General features: G+C 40.4%; 2 protein-coding genes across 4 annotated transcripts in view; one reads left to right on the forward strand and one right to left on the reverse strand.

The window, feature by feature from the left end:
* Positions 1-2571, forward strand: part of LOC116689899 (transmembrane protein 132D) — a 30688-nt gene extending 28117 nt beyond the window's left edge. The window contains exon 9 of the mRNA XM_032516572.1: positions 704-2571. Coding sequence (XP_032372463.1) covers positions 704-2014 — 1311 coding nt within the window. The 3' untranslated portion in view covers positions 2015-2571. The remainder of the gene's footprint in view (positions 1-703) is intronic.
* Positions 2572-3092: 521 nt separating this feature from the next.
* Positions 3093-20347, reverse strand: glt1d1 (glycosyltransferase 1 domain containing 1). Of its 3 annotated transcripts, none has more exons than XM_032516702.1 (12): positions 20015-20347; positions 19501-19652; positions 19245-19350; positions 17125-17176; positions 16218-16254; positions 15652-15708; positions 10719-10817; positions 9936-9985; positions 7109-7152; positions 6523-6638; positions 5822-5920; positions 3093-3617 (listed from the first exon to the last, which is right to left on the reverse strand). In XM_032516702.1, exons 1-11 carry the CDS (start codon positions 20080-20082, stop codon positions 5853-5855), a joined length of 849 nt encoding a protein of 282 aa, XP_032372593.1. In that variant the 5' UTR covers positions 20083-20347; the 3' UTR covers positions 3093-3617; positions 5822-5852. The 3 variants fall into 3 exon arrangements, with proteins under 3 accessions (XP_032372593.1, XP_032372592.1, XP_032372594.1); XM_032516701.1 differs by having other exon boundaries at positions 6523-6643; XM_032516703.1 differs by lacking the exons at positions 19245-19350; positions 19501-19652 and having other exon boundaries at positions 6523-6643.
* Between the last annotated feature and the right edge of the window lie 31 nt (positions 20348-20378).

Consider the following 20378-nt stretch of genomic DNA (forward strand, 5'->3'; position numbering starts at 1 on the left):
ATGACCAATCAAGCCTATCAAAGGCTTTCATTGCGTCAAGAGAGAGAAGTGAAATTGGGGTCTTAATGTCTTCTGCCACATCAACAATGTGGAGAAGGCGTCTAATATTATCTGCTGCTAATTTCATTTTTCTGAATCCTGTTTGATCAGAATTCACTAATTTAAGCAGGCTCAGAGGTCCATAGTTAGAGCCCTCTGTAGATTCCTTATCCTTCTTCAAAAGTTAGGAATACAAGGCTGTGTTAACATCCCTTAAAAATTTGCCCTTCTCAATAGAGTAGTTAATCATGTCAAGATGGGATGGGCCCAGCAGTTCCCAAAAAGATGCATACAATTCTCAGGGGATCCCATAAAAGCCCACTGATTTTTCCTTTTGCATATTCTGTACTGCCAATCTTAGTTCCTTTTAAAGTGATAAATTTGTCTAAATTAGCTGATTCCTCTGCTGATAATTGAGGCAAGTCCAGCTGTCACAGTGGGATTAATCCAAAGTAACCTCTGATTAATATAAATTGGAATAAATAAAAAAAAGGGTCAATTGTAATATTACCATCTGCAGATTTAGTAGCAGGAATATTTGCAAAATGGTCACTGGACCTTAATCTCATGGCAAGTAAATGTCTAGGTCTTGCACCGTGAAAGTAATAGCGCTGTCCCATTCTATGAATTAGAAATTACTTTTTCCTATTTTCTGTTCTTCCAGGAAGCTTTGGTGAGTGCCTGGCTGCAGTTCAGTGATGGCAACCAGACACCTCTTGACATTTATGACCCGGCTTACTACAGAGTAACAGTGACTTCTCTCAATCTGGGGGTGGTGTCAGTGCAGGGCTCTCCTCCTGCTGTGGTGGCAGAGGGTGAGGGCGAGGGAGTCCTGGTCAGAGTAGAGATGTCCATCTGCGAGTCCTGCCAGAAGTCCAAACGCAAAAGCACAGTGGCTGTGGGCAATGGCAGCCTCAAAGTCAAGTTTCAAGTGAACGGTTGGCGCCCAGATGACAATACCAGCAATACCGACAGCAGCAAGGACAACGGAAGTGACTATGGGAACAACGGGAAAGAAGTGGACAGGAAGCAGAGGAAGCCGTCCCAGGATCCTTCACCGCGCAGCTCAGCTTCAGATAGAGAGAAGAGTGCCAGGCAGAAGGTCACAACCACGATCAAATCTACTGACCGAACCTTCATCACCAGCGGCAGCCTTGGAGGAGTGGGTAAGAACAGCAATTCGGGGAACACCGGCAGCCCTACCAGCGTGGTGAATATAAGCATGATGAACAGCCCCAGTGACAGCAGTAGAGCATTTGGCTCAGACAATATTATAGTGGAGGATATGAGCAGTGTTAGCTTTACCAGCACTGTGAAGGCCCCTGGCAACCTGGTGAACTATAACAACTTCCCCACCAAGGTGGTGGTACCTGGGCAAGAGACAGCAGAAGTAGAAACTGGTGGCGAAGAAATCTTGGGCAACAGGCCGCTCACAGACTTAGAGATTGGCATGTACGCTCTGTTGGGCGTCTTTTGCCTGGCCATCCTGGTTTTTCTGATTAATTGTATCTCATATGTTGTTAAGTTCAGGCATAAGAAGCCTCCCTGTCATGGCCAGGAGCCCACAGGGCACAGGCATGACTGGGTATGGCTCGGCACAGACGCCGAGCTGGTGATGAGTGTGCCAGGCAGTCCTGTCCAGCAAGACTGCCAGACAACAACAACCGTCATAGACATTGGGCCCAATAAGACTGCCTCTCTGCCCAGAAGGCCCAGTTGTCTGTCCTCTGTTACAGACTCGCCCCTCAGCTGCATGGGCTCCCTCAGGAGCAAACCTATGCACACAGAGTCCCTCCACTCGCCCACCAGCAAGAGAAAGAGAGTCCAGTTCACCACTTTCTCCACTCTGGAGCGCCAGCATTCCCCACATCTCCCGCCAAGAGAGAATGGTCATGGCATCCACTGGGTTGGGAAGGAGGACAGTTGTGAAGAGGAACCCCAAGTGCCCATTACACAGCCTGGGGACCCGTTATAATAAAGACCGTGATCAGACCTCACATGTACAGTAGATGTGGCTTTGATCACCTCAATGCCTTTGTTAAGTCCAATAACTGTCTAAAAAAATGGGATTTTGGAATTGCCCTCTTCATACATTTCATTACCTATGAATGCCTTTTACATGTGTACTGTATATTATTGTCAATATTGAAGTGTGGATGCGTGTTAGACGGTTGATTAGATGGACTCTTATTTATACGTCTTATTTAAACGTTAAAAGCCAAACCCAATTGTTAATGCTGCATGTGGATAATATTTGCACTCACATGCTGGTATACACAGTACAAAGACACGCTGAAAAAGTATCCAACATAACAAAAACAATATATTGATTACCAGTTATAAAACAGAGCTCTACAGAGCAGCAGACGCCCGATAGATATCTGTTTCACCAAAAATGTGGCTTTGATTAAACATAATTCTAGCTGAAATGGGTGTTTTCTATTATGCAATATCCAAGATCCCTCTTTTTGTAAATTTAAATTAATCTAATTTTCATTTGATTTTTTTTCATTAAAACACTATGAATTTAAATATTTCTTCTTAAGTTGATTTTCTATGTTAAGCACCTACCAGAGACATATAATCTCTAGTAGCAGTATGCACGTCAGTTTTTGATGTTATCTATATTATGTGTAATGCTAAAATTTACAGATCAGCATGACCAACGTGGCAGAATTTTCATGGTTTCCTAACCAGCCTGTGCTCCAGCGTGTTGCCAAAGTCAACCTTTGTAACGGCAAATTACAAGAACCCTTTGTGCCCCTCTGCCCTTTAAACAAATTGAGTTTTTGCAGGGCCCTTGAATGTGTGCAACCCAACCGTTGCACTTTATAAAAAATGAATGTGGTAGCATACAGATTGGAAGGAAAGGAATTACTGGAACAGTTTTTTTTAGCAAGAGTGGAATAGCTAATCCGCTGCATTTGAGGAGAAATCGAGATTTAATGGCACTTTCAGAATTGTGTATATTAAGTATGATAAACAGATATTTTTGTCTCAATAGAGGGAATGAAAATACATTTTCAGATCACCAACCGCTCCAAATCAACCAATGGAGTTGCTTGCCACCTTTATTTAATAGAATGAATGAATAAATAGAAAACCCATGCAGTTTCTATATTCATACCAAACCATAAATAACAGTAAATCATCTATTTCATACATACATAAAATACATTAACCAGACAAACAACCGTTTCTACTCTAGGTCTTTGGTTCAAAGTGCTCTGCAGCAAAATTTCAATCTGGCAGTGAAGATAAAACATGGAAAATTTATATAGCTATTTATGTAACTTCATTTCGTAAAAGTCTGGGAATAAAGACATCTGTGCATCTATGCAAGGTAAATACACCAGTGTAATGTCCTGCTGTCTGGCCCTGCAGTTCCTGAAAAAATATACAGAGTGCGGTTGAATGCTGTGACCTAACGCTCAGAGTAGAGTGTCCACCAGCCGCTGGTAGGTTTCTCTCTCCTGTTTCAGGCTGTGATGCTCTTCCACGTAGAGTTTTCCATTCCTCACCACTCTCTCTCTCAGCTCCTGATTTGACAACAGCCTCTGAGATTGATGCACAAATTCCTGGCAGGGATAAAAGCAAAACAGGTCTCACTCACTGCCAAATGCCACTTAAAGCTTACCATTGAAGTTGCCTGAAGATATGTTTTTAAAGCATAAAAGAAAATTCAAGGCACGAGAACAGACCTCAGATAAGAGTCTGTGCAGTGATCAGTAAATACTTCAAAAATGTCTGTACATTGCTGAAGGATAAAGATATTTATGGCTCCGGATCAAAATCCGTCTGTCCAAAAGACCCTTTTGTTCAATAGTAATAGCCACCTCTTATTTTATAACAAAAAGAGAAAAGCAAACTAAGTGACTGTTACAGTTAAACAATCCTACCACACCAGCTGTCACAGGGACATGGGGAGGGGAAGATGAGGATAGAAATGAGACAATTAAGAAATGAGTAATGGTGTCATCTCTGAGCATTGAATAAGATATAATGCATCCGCACAGTGTTCGGAATCCTAGCTGCTCGTCTGTTGGCTCAGCAGACTGAAAGAAGCCTCCAAATAAATGAAATGAAGGTGTCTTAAAGTGTTCCTGCAACATGGCAGCCAATGTTTGCTGAAGCCGAGAGCCAATGGGCACACAAAGTTTTAGACACTGCCAGTCAGCAGGCCAATTCACTTTACTTCATTCAGGTAATGTGATTATGTCTGGAGAGAATCTCGGTAGGAAATGGCTCTTCAGTATGGCCATATGAGAGCTATAAATCCTCAGCAACAGGATTGAAGCACAACTTATGAGCAGCACGCTTATAATCACTACACTCTTAAATTATAGAGCCAGGCAGGAAGTGCCATTTTTCTCTTAAAAGCATTCAAGTACTTGTGTGTTTGTTTCTTTTGACACATTTCTTGATACCTACACTACTCATGTAATTACTTTGAAGGCTTAAAGAACCCAAAATACTGTCAATCAGAAATAAGAGGGGTTTTTAAAGCATGCAGAAAAACTCTTGCGTGTGATCCACTGCAGGGAAAGTTTTTGGCTCAAAGACAAGCACTAGCTGCCCATTGGTTCTGGCTGAGGTCGTGGTTTATCCAGCCCAAGTCGCTGCAACCATCTGTGAGAGTTTCCTGCTGGCAGCTGAGCTGAGCACACGTGACCCCCCTGGAGAAGACTTATCTCTGCCGTTGCAACAACATCACGCAAGAGCGTGGTGTCATGACAGCACCGCGCTCAAGCCCTCTGTCAACTTGCCTTAACCTATGATATTCTCCTTTTACATCAAACCTCATTATATATCAGAGTGAAAACCTCTCATGGGAGTTCCTCACTTTGCACTTCTCCTGATATGTGTTGCATCACTACATGGTAATGTGGTATCTTTGCTCTGTCCCTTAAGGTTGCAAGTTTTGATCCTAATCTTAGCACCTTGGGAAACATCAGCTCCTTTTGTTATTTATTATCTCCTTAGATTGGATTAATGATGAGAATTTAAAGTGCAAAGTTTGACAGAATGATCTAAAGTTTTCCTTCTTAAAATTCTAAGACATTTTTTAGATAAAATCTATTTGAGGAAAGGGAAATACACATCCTTGTTTTTGATCAGTTGAGAATAAGATCAGAGTTTATTGTCCAAAAGGGAACGTGTCTTGGACACATACAACATCTGTTGTTAAGAAAATACTAATTACCAATACATAGTGCATACAGACAGCATACACACAGACTGCCACCAACCCAAAAAATGCACACTGCTCATTGTATGGCACACTGTAGTATACAGAATAGTGTGCACAATATATGCAGTAAGAGTAAAGCTGCCACATCAACATAGAGTGTACATGTGTACAGTTAAAATAAAAAGCAGCGTTACAGGGGTTAGGCTCTGGGTAGCTAGCCATTAACCTTTGCTGGACAAGGGGAGGTAAAGTCTGCACTAGGACTCTGAAGCGTCTGCCCTGACAGAAGAAGCTACTACTCAGAGTGGAGGACATAGGTGGGGTCTGAAATTATCTTCTGGGCCTGATAATAGGATCAAAGACGGACTGGAGTTGGGGATGCTGCCTGAATCTCAAGATTTTCATAGCTCCTTGTGTTAGCCGTGTAATCTGGGCTTTCAGCTGTACACTGAGGTTGCCAAACCTGGCGGGGGTGACAGGAGTAGCTGTTGGCTACAGTGTATATGCAGTATATCCTCTGTGTAGTCCATCAACACGGTCAGTGTTATTATACCGAATGTAACGACCTGGTCAGTGTTTGCGACTTTATACCTGAGGAGACGAGTACAGCAGGCCAGTGAACTCATGCTGCACTAGGGCCGCGTTTCCTGGGATGTCCCTGGCCAACACAGGCACCCCGAGATCCATGGCCTGTTGGAGCAGAGAGATGAAACGCTGTAAAAGTCGCTGACATTCCCAATGTCATAGACAAAAGTTACTCATTCACAGACTCATTCATTCTATCATTATTGTGATAAAAAAGCACTCAAGCGCCTTAGAAGTTGTACAGCTCAGCCAATCTGGTCTTCGGTGCCTTAGTTCACTAACAGAATTAACAATCTGTATCAGCTAATACCTTCAGCAGATTGTTGAGTGAAACATGCTAACATACTAATCAGACTTTAAGCCTACTGTGGATTGTCTTAATCGACTGTGTTTAAAAGAGATTAAGTGGATTTGCAGGTCTTGCTCACTCAGGAATGGGAAGATTGGAGTCAAGCAATTAATTTGGGTAATTGTCCCTGAAGTGGTCAGATAACATTGTAGCTGAGCAAGAAACAGCGAGATAAGGACTCTTGTAAATATTCAGTTTCAATGTTTCAAGGGCTTTTGATGGCAAATTCTGAGTAAAAAAGAGAAGAATTACTAAAATATTATTCTGCACCACAACGCGTGAGCTATAAAAAAATACGTTGTACTCTGTGTTTCGCAACAGAACATGCTATTGTCCAGTTAGCCCTTGAGATGTTTACCTCCAAAATGGCGGCAGACATGCCCTCTGAGACCGAGCTGTTCACCACGGAGAAGCACCTTTTCATGGCAGCGTGGAGCTCCTGTTGGCTCCTCTCCTGGGCCAAGAAGACCCCTGCTGTTCTGCAGAAGCAGTGGCAAGGCTCAGTTCTGCATGACTCAGAGCTAACGGAGGCGTGAATGATGCTAAAGAGCAGTGACAGCTCAGTACAGGAAACACAGCTGCACTGTGTGTGACATGCACGGACAGTAAAGGTAAAGTCCTAACCGGAGAAGGGCAGTTTCCTGCCACAAAGAGCTTGCTGTGGTAAGGGCCCTCGGCTAAAAACTGAAAGATCAGCCAAGAGGTGAGAGTGGGAGGACAGATAAAGAGAGGATCCCGGCTCTCCCTTCAGATTGGTATTCTGTTCACATTATGTCAAGCTAAAAGTGAACTAAATTTGCTTGGATATTTTCTTGTGTCACATGGGATAAATAGATGGATAAGCAGACGCACAGCAGAAAAGTGTTGCAGATTAGACTGTCAGATCTCAAGTTGCCTTTTACGAGAAGTGTAACTGGTAAAGAAAAGAAGAGGAGAAGGCTTACCTTTTAACAACAGTTTCCACTTCAACAGTAAATACAGGATCAATCTAAGAAAGACAGAAACATTACGCAGGAAATTGAAACTTGCTCGTCTTCATCCAGCAATGACTCAATCTAAAGGAAGTGCTGTAGTAAACAATGACAATTAAAAATTTCTATCATGAGCAAATCATTCTCTGAAAAGCCTGTATTTTCAGAGATTGGGGTCAGGGTGGGGTGGGTGGCCAATCTGATTAATTGCAATGTGGGATTTGTGTGCATTAGCATGCTCACTAAAAAGTAAAAGCATAGCAATTTAGGTCAAAGATGCTGCCAAGCATGCTGCTACTTTTTTTTCCCTCTTTCATTTTATAGCTCATGGAATTTCTAAATGGAATCTGCTTCAAAGCATGTGTGCAGTAAAAATCAAAGAATCTGAACTGAGAACCTATTTTGTATCCTGGTGTAATCTGGGATTTAGCAGTCATTGTGAAACCAGCAAGGGATAGATAGCGAATCACGATAAAGGCTGTATTAAAAAACACAAATGATTTAAGCACTACACCGGTTCTGTACTGCTCTAGGTGGAATTAAAACGAGGTGACCAGTGACAAGGGAGAGGCAGACACTGTTTTAAGCCTTCGTGGAAAATATAAATAACAATTTTCTAGCTTAGAATTGATATCACAATTATCTGCCACAATTTTTTTCTCACGAAGTGTAATGTTTATTGCACACATTAACCATGACAAAACAAAACAAATTGGCAGTACCAAACATAGATTTTTTTAGCACCTATAACGCATCACCACAAGCCTGTAAACAGAGGCTTCAATGAAGAGAAGGGAGAACATTGCAGTGCTTTAAAAACTGTTTTATACAGTCTATGTTTAAAACTCACAGAAGAAAGTAGCAGTGTTTGTGATGCTGTTGGCTCGTAAAATTAAATGAGACTCAAAGTCATAAATAAAATAAAAATAAAAGATAATCAAAGTTGTTTAAAAATTAAATCGTGAACAGGGTGAATCAAGATCGCAATTTTATAACAATTAATCGTTCAGGATAAGTCATTCATTCCGGTTTGTGATGACACCATTGCTGCTGCTATTGTCCCAATATTTAACCTCACTTTTTAAGAATAATCTTTACATTTTGTTTAATTCAAAAGCAATACTGCATGTTGTGGTGCTTGATAAAGCCCAGTTACAGAGGAGTGGGATGTGTCATCGCTAACAACCTGACCTGAATATTCCTCTTAATGACAGATGCTGTGCAGCCAGAGCGCTTACTACTTGAATGAAGTGTAGCTGTGGGTTTATAGTATGTCATGACAGCCTCAGCAGAGCACGTCTCATTCTAACAACCGTTTGTTTATTTAGAATTTACGGTTACTTCATTAAATCTATTCAACAATGTTTCTGTTTTACCAAAAAGTGGAATCCTATAATTAGGGAGGATGGAATCTGGCAGTCACATACATGTTTATTATAACAATAATATATGGCTTTTGATTTCTCAGACAAACCAAACAAACAAACAAACAAACAAACAAACAAACAAACAAACAAACTGTGATTCGGGGGCGTCGAGATGAATCACACGTCTGCGCTTCCACTGAACCATTTCATCAAACAACAACAAAGCGTAGCGGAGCAAGAAGCGGCAGGCAGACAGTGTATAAGCCCTGGGCCATGTCTAATTGAGTTGTTTTTGAGCAAATCTAAAGCAGAACATACCTTTTGCCTGACATCGCTGTTTGAAAGAAAGAACAGACACTAAAACACTGTACATTGGTGTCATATCAAAGCAATTTGGGGGGGAGAAGATGAAGACAAACATAAAGAGAAATCAATGATTGAGAGATTGGAAATTAAATGGCGGGGGGGGGGGCAGTTGTAAAGCAATTATGTTGATGATGTTGGCCAGGATATTACTTGACTCTAACATAAAGGTGCAATCGGAACAAAAACTTTTACAGTAAATGTATAAAATCTCCCTGCTCCGATTCGACTATCTGGCTGACTGGTTGATTTATGAATATAGTAAATCATGGCAGACTGTAAGATTTCAATTGGTTTTCTTTCCCTGATTATTTGACGTGCCTGGACACTGTATTTATTAATGACTACTCAAAGTGCTTTTACAGAGTACAGGAACCATTCACACACACGTCCATTCACCGGTGGCCGAGGCTGCTGTGCAAGGTGCCACCTGCTCATCAGATAAACATTCACACACCGATGGCACAGCATTGGCATTAATTTGGGGTTCAGTGTCTTGTCCAAGAACACTACAACATGGGACTGCAGGGCCAGGGATCGAACCACCAACCTTTCCATTGTTAGGCAAGCCACAGCTGCCCCCACAACATAAAGAAACACCTCCACTGTACACGTGCAGTAAATATCTTAAGGAATGATACACAGGACAGAAACGTGAAACATGCTACAAATTGCTTTGGCTGTACTTTATACCAGGACGTGTCCAGATATATGCCCCTCCTTGAGTATTAAAAGTTAGGCAGCTATTTGCAGGTTACTATAAAGGCAGCTGCTAATCTGGAGTAGGTATTTGATCAGTATATCAAGCAGTCAGCCAGTGAGACGCAAAAGGAAACCGGACCACTACAGCAACTATGATGTAGCTGAGCCTAACCCCGTTTGCAGAAGATTGTCATTTCCTCCCAGCGCTGCCCGTTAATTCCAGATAAACAGCTAAAGCCAGTATCTCTGCTACATCCAATTAGGGACCCGCTTGACTTCCCAGGCAAGGTTTCTGCGTAATGTCAACAACACAGAGAGCCTTGGTACAGAGGGAGACAAATGAAATGGTATGATGTGTGTGCACCTACCTTCGGCCCAATAATGACCAAAACGTTCAGCGGATTCTCACAATGCCACTCTGAAAGATACAAAAATAACAGTGTTCATATAAACACAAACAGCAGCAGCAGTAAAGGTGTGTTCTGCAATTCTTACAGCTATACTTGCTAGTGACCATGTTTAGCATGTGTGGATAGCCCAATTTAATGCCAAGAAATGCTATGTGAAAATCGACACATCTAGTTGTCCCATCTGGCTGAAACATCAATATACAATTTGACGCCCTTTAGTGCTGTCCTATTACCATAACTATGTGCTAAGAAGGTTACATACAATAAAAGAGGATTTCAAAAATAACCTACTGATGTTGCAAATTAGTAGGAATTCTGAATATATGAGATCTATTTAAGATTTATACGATAGTCATCATAAAAGAAACAGCATAAAGGCAAGGTAGAAAGATATTAGGACTTTCTTTGTAGGGCCAAAATGAGCTGTCAGGACAGGAGACTCATTGCACTTTCACATGAGTTTTTTAATTAGCTGAAACTCAAGCGCTGAGGTCTAACTTCATTCCTAATTGATGAGGACGTTGCCATTGTCTCTACCACAGGCTACTACAGAAATGCAGTCAGAGAAGGTTGTAATTTCAGGGATTCAACGGACGTTAAGGTTGAAACCAAGAAAAACCATCCCCCTTTTAGCTGAGCTACTTTCTATATTACTGTCCCAGGTGATTGCTACAGGTTTTTCATTACCAGTACACATATTATATTAAATAAATGGTAAACAGAACGAATTGCATGGTATACCTGAAAAAACCTTGACCAGATAGAGGGGATCCTTGACTCTTCTGAGGCCACAGACCAACAGGAAGACACGCAGCTCATCCACGTGCTCCCTGCATACACCTGGGGAGAAGCCAGAAACAGAAAGATGGCATCACAATATCAAAACACTGCATAATGATCATCCCGAGTACATCAGCACATAATGAAAGCAATACATCACCCAAGGTCATGAGGAAAATAAGACAGCAGTGACTAATGTGCTTGCACAATTCTCTGATCAGAGTTGTAACACTCAGCAGGGAAATAGACTTCTGAAAACGTTGGAAGGTTGCAGCCTAATCAGTGTGTAATACGGCATCCTAACTACACAGCCACAGTGTTCCAGTGACAGTTTGCTCACTGAACAGCCCTCTTAAATCAGCTAACCCAACATCACGCTAACAACATGAAACGTTTTTTTGAGAAAGAACCTTGCTCTAATTGAGAGGCAGTGCCGCTAAATCTGCTCTTTTCCCCTCGATCATCCAACTTTCAGGATCAATCCAGAGATTAGTCAGGAACTGGCAGGCATACAACTGTGCTCACTGCCAACTACTCTAATGGCCCTGACCGTCCAAAAGCAACAGATAAAAGTCCTGACCCGCACAACACAGCCCTGCACCCTCCTGATGGCAATGCACACGTGCATGCACGCACGAACGAAGACTGCGCTGATGGGAATATCATAAGCTTTGCAGGTATTTGGTCATTAACCAAAGTTAAGTAAAGTATAGACCAAATTAAATTGACTTGATGGAAGCACTACATTAAAAGTTAGGAGATCACCCAGGTAACTGCGACACTGGACTTGCTGGTGCACTAGAGGAAAAGTCAGGGGATGACCAATATCATTAGTAGGGCTGAGAAATTCAATTATCACAATATTTTTGAGAAAATACCTCAATATCGATACCGCAACAATTTTTTAGTACTGACTATTGGTGCTTTCAAAAAATATTTACAAAATTAGATTTTTGATAAACAATCATCAGTAATGTGGATATAATGACTAAGTGGGTAAATGCAAATAACAGAACAAGTCTGGTAAGTTCCGAAAATTACATCACTTTACTGTAATACACCCTTTAAAAACAGTAAAAGACAACACTTATATTACAATATTACGATATCCAAAATCTAAGACGATATCTAGTCTCATATCACAATATCGTTATAATATTGATATATTGCCCAGCTCTACTTAGTAGGTTTGATCATCTGGGGATCAGTCAATCCATCCAACAGTTGGGTGGATTCCCACGTGGTGTATAAACCTCATCAGTTTTAAAGCGGTTATGCCCAGAGAAGGCAGTCTTGGTTTTATGAAAGCTTAAAGCGAGGTTGGTGTAAAGGCAACACTTTAGGTCGGGGTCTGCTGGCTAAGTAGGAGAGCATTTATTTATACCAAAACAAGCAGATGTAAAAAGGATATTTTACTTTTATTTAGGGTTAGAAAGTGTCGGAAGATATAGTTTCAATCCTTAACCTTTTTATGTGCAACAATGACCCAAAAGGATAAATTATGAATGTTGACATGGTGCAGTTGATTCGACCCAACATTTAAGTACAAAATAAGCCCGTAATAAAATGTATTTCATATTAAGTGTCTATGAGAAAACGGAGAACTGTTACACACAGACAAAAGCACATGCTTAGAGCACAGTGACAGTGGAGTGAAATCCCCTGCTGCCAGATAAGACCAGATCAGGAGGCTGAGGCAGCTCTTTTAATGCTATTAGAGAGCATCTTAAAATGACAGCGTGGAGTCTGGGCATTGAACCTGATCCTAGGAACCGATTGTCAAAAAAGCTTTTCATCTGCGGGGTCTATTGAACTTCCTCGCATTGAGTCACAGGATGAGCAAGCACATCAGCTGAGGGAAACAAACATCTCATTACCTCAGAACAAGGTGCAGGGAGTTGGAATGATTGCTGGAATCATAATGAAGCACAGATGTGTCAAAATGAGCAAGAAATCAAAGAAATTCAAAAAAATAATAAAAAAGATGCAATTCATCTTTCCTCAGGGAAGAAAAACAAAATTGTACAAATCATCTGTTGTGCCAGAAGCAATCTTTCCCTTCTTTCTCTTTGCAGTTCAATGCAAAACACATTTTTGTTCAATTGCCGTTGATTTTAGTAGGGCATTCTGAACACTAATGCTTTAATCAGTGTGTGTGTGTGTGTTGATATGGGAGCACATATCTATCTGAACAGCTCCTATTAAATCTGTTGAGTGGAACAGGGTGATACAACGCCATTGGAAAAAAATAACTTCTCTGAGAAAATGCCATAACAAAGCTACACAGACAATATATATAGTGCAATTAAAGAGGTTTGATAATAAACCATTTTACTGTATATGTGAGGTTTTTAAAGCAGCTAACAAGATACCCAGATATAATTGTTTGGGTTCAGATTGCAGTTGTTGTCACAAACTTTGCCGTTTCCTTCTCTTCACACCAGGACTGCACTTACAAGTGCTTATAAGAATCAGAGGTTAGAGCAGCATATTGGTCGGCCAAGCCGATTTTATGAATTACGCATTACATAAATGTAACACTTCTTACTTTAAATAACAGACACAAATAACCAATACAGATCACAATAACAGCTGACTATTGAGTATGAGCAATTGAGCCTGCTGTGACTGAACACTTTGGGTAAAGTTTTTATAAAATATGTATTTAAAATACCTTTAGCCAGAATAAGACATCCCATTTTTTTTTGCATGTGCAGAAGTTATGTTAGTGATGTATTTTCAATGTCCATACATTCAACCATTTGTTTGTTCATCATGGCAACATAATGACCAAGGAACACGAGGCCACTTTCGAGCATGACATATCAAATGACACATCAACTATCTATCTATCTATGCCCTATGGCACTGCACTCTTCGCGGTTCATATCCCCAAACTATGAGACAATAATAGGCAGAACACTCAACATTTAAACTACCCTCATTCTTTGATTTTTTTAATTAAATTGAATCAATCACAGAGAGCTTCCTGTGTTATTTATTCAGTAATCATGCTATGCCTTGAGGATCAAGTAGCTGGACAAGGTACCGACAGACACCCCGCTTGTCTTCCTCTAATCCTTTAGTCATTCAACGCATCGCTGCTCACTCAACAGTGCTGTTCTTCATCTATGCCTGTATACCTCACAAAGTACACAGAAGAGGCCACAAACAACATCCACCAAGTGACTTTAACGGAATGACAGCTTCTGGATCCCAGTGCTGAAGTTTGTGCCTTTGGAGGGCACATGAAACCCAAAGGATAACAGAGACACACACACACACACACACACACACACACACACACACACACACACACACACACACACACACACACACACACACACACACACACACACACACACACACACACACACACACACACACACACACACACACACACACACACACACGGTATAGACATGCATCTTCAGTCCGCTTTTATATTCACCGGCCGGGGTCTTTTTACAGTGTGCCACAGCAACACTGGGCCATCAAGTTTATATTTAATCCAATCACTCAAACCTCCACATCTTTCTATAGTTAGCCTATATACAGTAATTTCTATCTTCCCTTTTAATAATGATTAAATTATGCCACACCAGAATACAGATTGCTGCAAGAGTCACTTCTGTCAAACTGCGTTGTGATGTTTGACAAGAAATAAAACATGATGTAACTTATTATTAAAGGCGAGAAAGCAGGTCAAGGTTGAAACAAGGCCATTGAACATCTGAGAACTAAGAAACAATGCTTAAAAGGTTTTTAGTTTTATCACAATGCTATGACTAAAGCACATTTACAGCATTAAGGATAGACTGCATGATCCGTTATTTTATTTGAATGTAGCTCTCTACCTTGAGGCTCGTCCTCATTACATACAAACAAAAGTCAAATTCCAGAAGGTGCATTGTCATGTCACTGTGCAAGAACTGTGGGAAGGAAAACACACACACTTTTCTGGTATTAAGCGCATCTGATCCACATCCACAAAAAATTACTAAAATTAAAAACAGTACATACACAGAAACTGAAACAATGTTTAGAGCTCTAAAAGCAGATTACAGTGCTTTCATCACATCACTGAGGAAAAGCACAATGGTAGTGACTCCTATTTCAAGTATAACAAATGGGGAAGTGACAGTGGTGCAATTAGTATTACTTGCAACGGTTGTGACGCATGATGACAAATGGCTCTGGGCCGGGGAGTTATTAATCAACTGTTCTTCTCTGTACTCAACAGTGCTCTCTATGAGCACTAATATACCTGGGATGGACATCATCTTGCAATGTCCAATTTAAAGTCCGGGCTGTTTGTGGAAAAGGATGCTAGGAGTAGCAGTGCATATTTACGGAGCTTTGCAAAGTTGGAAGACTGGAGGAAAAATGGGAAAAGGGAATTCAGACTGCTACAAACTCTGGCTTGCCTCCCCGACCACCACATTGATGCATCTAACGTAGTAAATGTGTGCTCTCTCATGGTACATAGACTTAATGACTGGTTAGACCCACGACTGTCAGCTAGGTTTATAATGCTTAGACCAGACCGACTCAGTGCCTAAACAACATGCTGCTTGTCAATGTCAAGTTGTTAAGAGTACAAAATATCAAGCTAAGATACAATATATCCAAAGTATGACAAATACTGTCAAAATGTATGATTCTGCCTTGTTATCAAAGGGTCAGTGCACCAACCAAATATAAAACTGTTGGAGTTATTTCAAAACTGTTTTATTTGCTTACTCTGGACAACCCAAAGTCCTCCATTTGGAATAGCTTGGGTAATATTTTCTACAACAAACCTGAAAACTGTCCACAGTGAGGCCTGTGAATCAAGTCTTACATTAGACAATAGCTGGAATATTAACCAATGTGACAGTGGCAGTGACAGTACCTGAGCTCCTCAAGAATTCAGTCCAGCAGAATTTCTCACTCACGTCCGTTTGAACACCTTTAACATACAGATATAGCAATATGGTTTTTAGTTAAATAGATAAATGAGTTTAGAATAGTTTTTCTGATCTTGAACTTTATGTGACTAAAGAATTACAAACATCACACTCAATATTCTTCATGACTTTTATTCATATTGGACACATAGTATTAAAGAAATTATTTAACTCTAACCTGTATGTTAAATAGCCAAAATAGATTTTATGTATTCAAAAACATAATTATAAGAACTGTGATAGCGAGCATAGTAAGATAGATAATCTCTCATTGGTCAGGGCTCAGCTAAGCAGCTGGCCCAGGACACTCCTCTAATCTATGAAGGGGCACTATTTGCCTAACAAGGCTACTGGCAGGAAAAAAAACATGGAAGAGTGATTTGGGCTGCCCTAAATGGCTCGGTGGCCAAAGGCAAGTGCAAATACATGTCGAAGCTGTTTAAAGCAATACTTCAATGTTGAGTCAAGGATGCACAGCATCAGGCGAAGATATTCATCCTGCAGAGCTTACCTTGGGGCTGCACATAGATTTTACTGCTTTGGGACAGCTTCAGGAAAAGAAAACAAAGCATAGGAACATGGTGGTTAAAACATGTACCAACACATAACTACATAAGTGTTTTAAATCCATCAGTAATTATTGGTCAGGTTTGTTTATACAAATTACATTTGATAATTACGAACTGTGTTTCTTTAACTTTATGTAAGACAATATAAACAGACAATTAATGCTTGTTGTGCTCCAAACAGATTTAAATCAAAATCCAAACTTGAAAAGAGAGTCATGAAAGCAATAGCCAAGATAATGGGGGTCCTACTAAATAAATCAGAGGGGATGGAAAGGAAATTGACTGGATGTTATCACACAAGATTCATCCCCTATGTGTGTTTTCTGTCACAATAAAAAGCGTGGTGATGCCTCTCAGTGCCTGTCCTGTCTGCCTGCTGTCAGCACTAAATGGCAGAGATAAAGCATGCCACTCGCCTCAATCTGCAGGCTGCGGCTGGAATCTAATCTGAAAATAAAACATGATATTGTTTTAATGCCAAACTATTATGGGGCAGGGCAGGATATTGTGTTTGTATATAGTTAAAGACCTTCTGCTGTATTTATTGAAGCTGTCAGGACACTGCTGTCTGTTAATGTATATTATAATACAGGGGTCAATATTTTGTTGCAAATGTTACAAAAAAATCACTTTGACAGTCTGGGTTAAGTTTATGTGGGGGGATGCAGCATAACAGGCAATCATAACCTTACTAATGGAACACCAATTAAGCACTTACTTACTGTACAGACATTTTCTAGTAACACATAACAATACGCCACATGATACACAGATTTGCATCAAGCATCACCGCTTATTAGATTAGAACTACTGCAGTTGGTCTATTAAAATACAAGAGTATAATCATACCAAAAATAACTCTGTCTCTTCTTTCAGTTTGTCAGTAAATGCAACCGCAAACCTGATAAAAACAAAAACACTTCATTATCATCCCTGTGAAAGCCATTTCAGTAAAAGAAGAATTCCCATTGCTGACAGTCAGTTTTAGCTTATTGCAAACAATGAAAATTTTGACAACAATAGAGATAGAAGCGGTGGTAACAACAGTTACATCTCCAGGCTAAGGCTGAATAACTGAGAGGAGAAATAGGCCTAGTGCTTGTGGTTTAAAGGCAAAGGATTTAAGAAGAAATACTCCCAGAATAAAAAGAGAAAAACAAAGCCAAAGTAGAGCAAAGAATAGTGGGGAGATATTAATTTGCGCGTGTGAGAGCGTGCATTATTAAATGTGCCAGCGGGCACAGAGTGGTGACTGAAATTCATGATCAAGGTTTGTGTGAGAAGGCACAAGCAGCGGGAGGAATCGTGGAATCACATTTTTTGAAGCCATGAGACCTGAATCTCCCCAGTTCTCCCATATGGCAATTATCCCCTTAGATTTACTGGATGGATACCCTACACTCTATTTTCTTTAAAACAGAGACATCTGTGTCTGACGTTAGGGCCCAGGACAAGATATTGATAAGATGTGTGCACACTTACTTTTAACTGTTAAACTATGGGAGAAGAGAACACACGGCCTGCACAGCTGGAGTTGGCCTGAATGTGTTCAGCGTCATTCTTTCATGCCACTACTTCCAGGCTCTGGGTTATCTTGTGGGGATCCTTTCCTTTTTTACCCCCCCCCCCCCCCCCCCCCCCCCCCCCCAGATAACTAAAACCCCAGACTATAGCATATGATTAAAATTCTTTGTAATAATTAATGTAATAGTGACATATGCCACATATGCAGTGATTTATGGCAATAGATATTTGTTTCCACTGGCTTCAAATGTGAACAAGTAAAGCTGTTTTGTGCTTTGTAATTATCTTTAAGAGCAAACCTTACATGATTAATACAATTAGAGGTGGTTTTGATTTTATACAAACAACTTTAGTTAAGAGGTGTAGATGGTTGTATTAAATAACAATTTATACTCTTTAGTGATCCCTTATGGGACAATTAAAATTACACACACATGCACTAATGGAGAGATGTCAGAGTGAGTGGGCAGGCACCTTGAAGAAGAGCACCTTGGCAGTGCCCAGGAGGTGAACTGGCATCTCTCCAGCTACCAGCCCACACTCTGTACAGGGACTTGAACCAGAGACCCTCCGATTCCCAACCCAACTCCCTATGGACTGAGCTACTGCCACCCTCATTTACTTCCTGTCCGCACTTCAGGATGGTGACATTTACATCAAACCTCAAGAGGGAAACACACAACATATTGCGATACATTACTGGCATATTGGGTACTACTACTAATAAATATATATATATATATATATATATACACTATAAATATTCATTTAGTATATATTTATTTGATATAAATATTATTTATTTACTTATATATTTATTTTTAATTTATTTGAGCATGTTAACGAACATCTGTATAAAATGCAAGATGTAAACATGCCGGAGTTAGCAAAATTGCTAATTCACATATGTAGTCACTAGGAAGGTAACAAAAACAGAACATTAGTAATAATATATAGATACAAGTATACTATACACAAGTAAAAAAGGAAAAAATGCATTATGCAACATGTCAAGATAAAAGTGATGATATTTCTGGTTTGCCTTAAGCCACTGTTTGTGGAGTGTGTAACACACTTACTACTGATGACTTGTTCAAAAAGACTTAAAAGATAACTCTCACAGCATGTTGTTAGTTGCACCTGTGCTTTTCCAGCTATAAGATGTTAAAAAGTGTGAATCATAAGGTCTTAAAATGATTACATAGTAATAGTACTATATTACTAAACAGATGGAACAAAAAACATATTCTTCATCATACGTATTATTATGCAAATTGTGTCTGCCGTTTTTCACAGACATATTTCCAAAAACTTTTTCAAACACATTTTAGAAAAGGTGTATACTGTTTGTGGGATATGTTGAATTAAGGAGTACAGCTAATGCCCTTAATTTTGAGCTTTTTTGGAATTCAATGGGTTAAAATAGTAGTTTGCAGCAACATCACCTGGCTTTCAGTAGCACCTGCTCCATAACCACACGCTTCTGCTCAACTTTCACATCTTCATTTATATCTGTTCCGCCAAAGATTACGCCGAAGGGTACAGGGATGTCTGGTGTAAAGGTTAGACATAAAAAAGAAAGGTGCTGACATTTGTGGGAGAGGATGCAGTGTACTTGTAGATCTAATATTATGTTGACATGGATGACTTAATGAGGTGTGGAGATAAGTAAATAGATTACGTAACAGCAAGTATGTTTACCTAAGAGAAGTCTGCCTGCTCTGAACAGATGAATAGCCAGTGCACCCTCAAATGGAGGATTTAGAGAAATTAGGTTTGCCACCTCAGCAGGAGACTGAAAGTCTCTTGCATCTCTGAGCTCACAAGTGTGTCCTGCTGATTCAATGTGAGACCTAAAATATAAAGAAGCATATGACTGTGGATGGCTGTTAGGGAGGCGGGATGGTAAAGAAGAAGTACACACATTAAAATTAACTTCAATGTTAGTTTCCTGCTCTTGTCAAACGTTGCCTCGCTTTTAACCGCGAGCCTTAGCTCCCTGAATCATGCTAGCTGACTGAAGCCATTGTGCAGTAAGGTAGACAGTTGGATCATGTTACAGTGTATTTAGTAACGCCATTGGGCAATAGTCCTGCGATAATCCTGGTTAACAGTTAATAACACATTCCCCTAACGCAGCCTCGACAGGTAGGTTACATGTGCTAACTAGCAACAGCTGTAGTAGCTACCTTCACTAAGCAACAACGAACATTACCTTATTCTCTCAGCTGTGGTGTGGTTTCCAGTTTTGGGGCTGAGACAAGCTAGAAATAGTAATTTCATATCTCCATTAAAAGACTGGTCTAACGAGCGAACTCGCTAACATGTAAGCATTAGCGAAAGCCAGGTGGAATAAAGCAGCAATCAGAGCTTCTATGTGCTATTTCAGTAGGCTATCACTTTCCCTAAACCCATGCCACTACGTGTATGGCAGAGCTATACGTGAGCGCCACAGCACAAGGTTGCTTTACTTGTTGGCAGTGGTGGACCCATAGGGTGTACCCACGCTTGAAATGTTTACAAGTCCGTCACATATAAGATCCCCTGGAAACACATGACGGAAGCACATATTGTGCGCG

This window comes from Etheostoma spectabile, chromosome 5 (assembly GCF_008692095.1).
Source record: "Etheostoma spectabile isolate EspeVRDwgs_2016 chromosome 5, UIUC_Espe_1.0, whole genome shotgun sequence".
NCBI classification, from domain to species: Eukaryota; Metazoa; Chordata; class Actinopteri; order Perciformes; family Percidae; genus Etheostoma; species Etheostoma spectabile.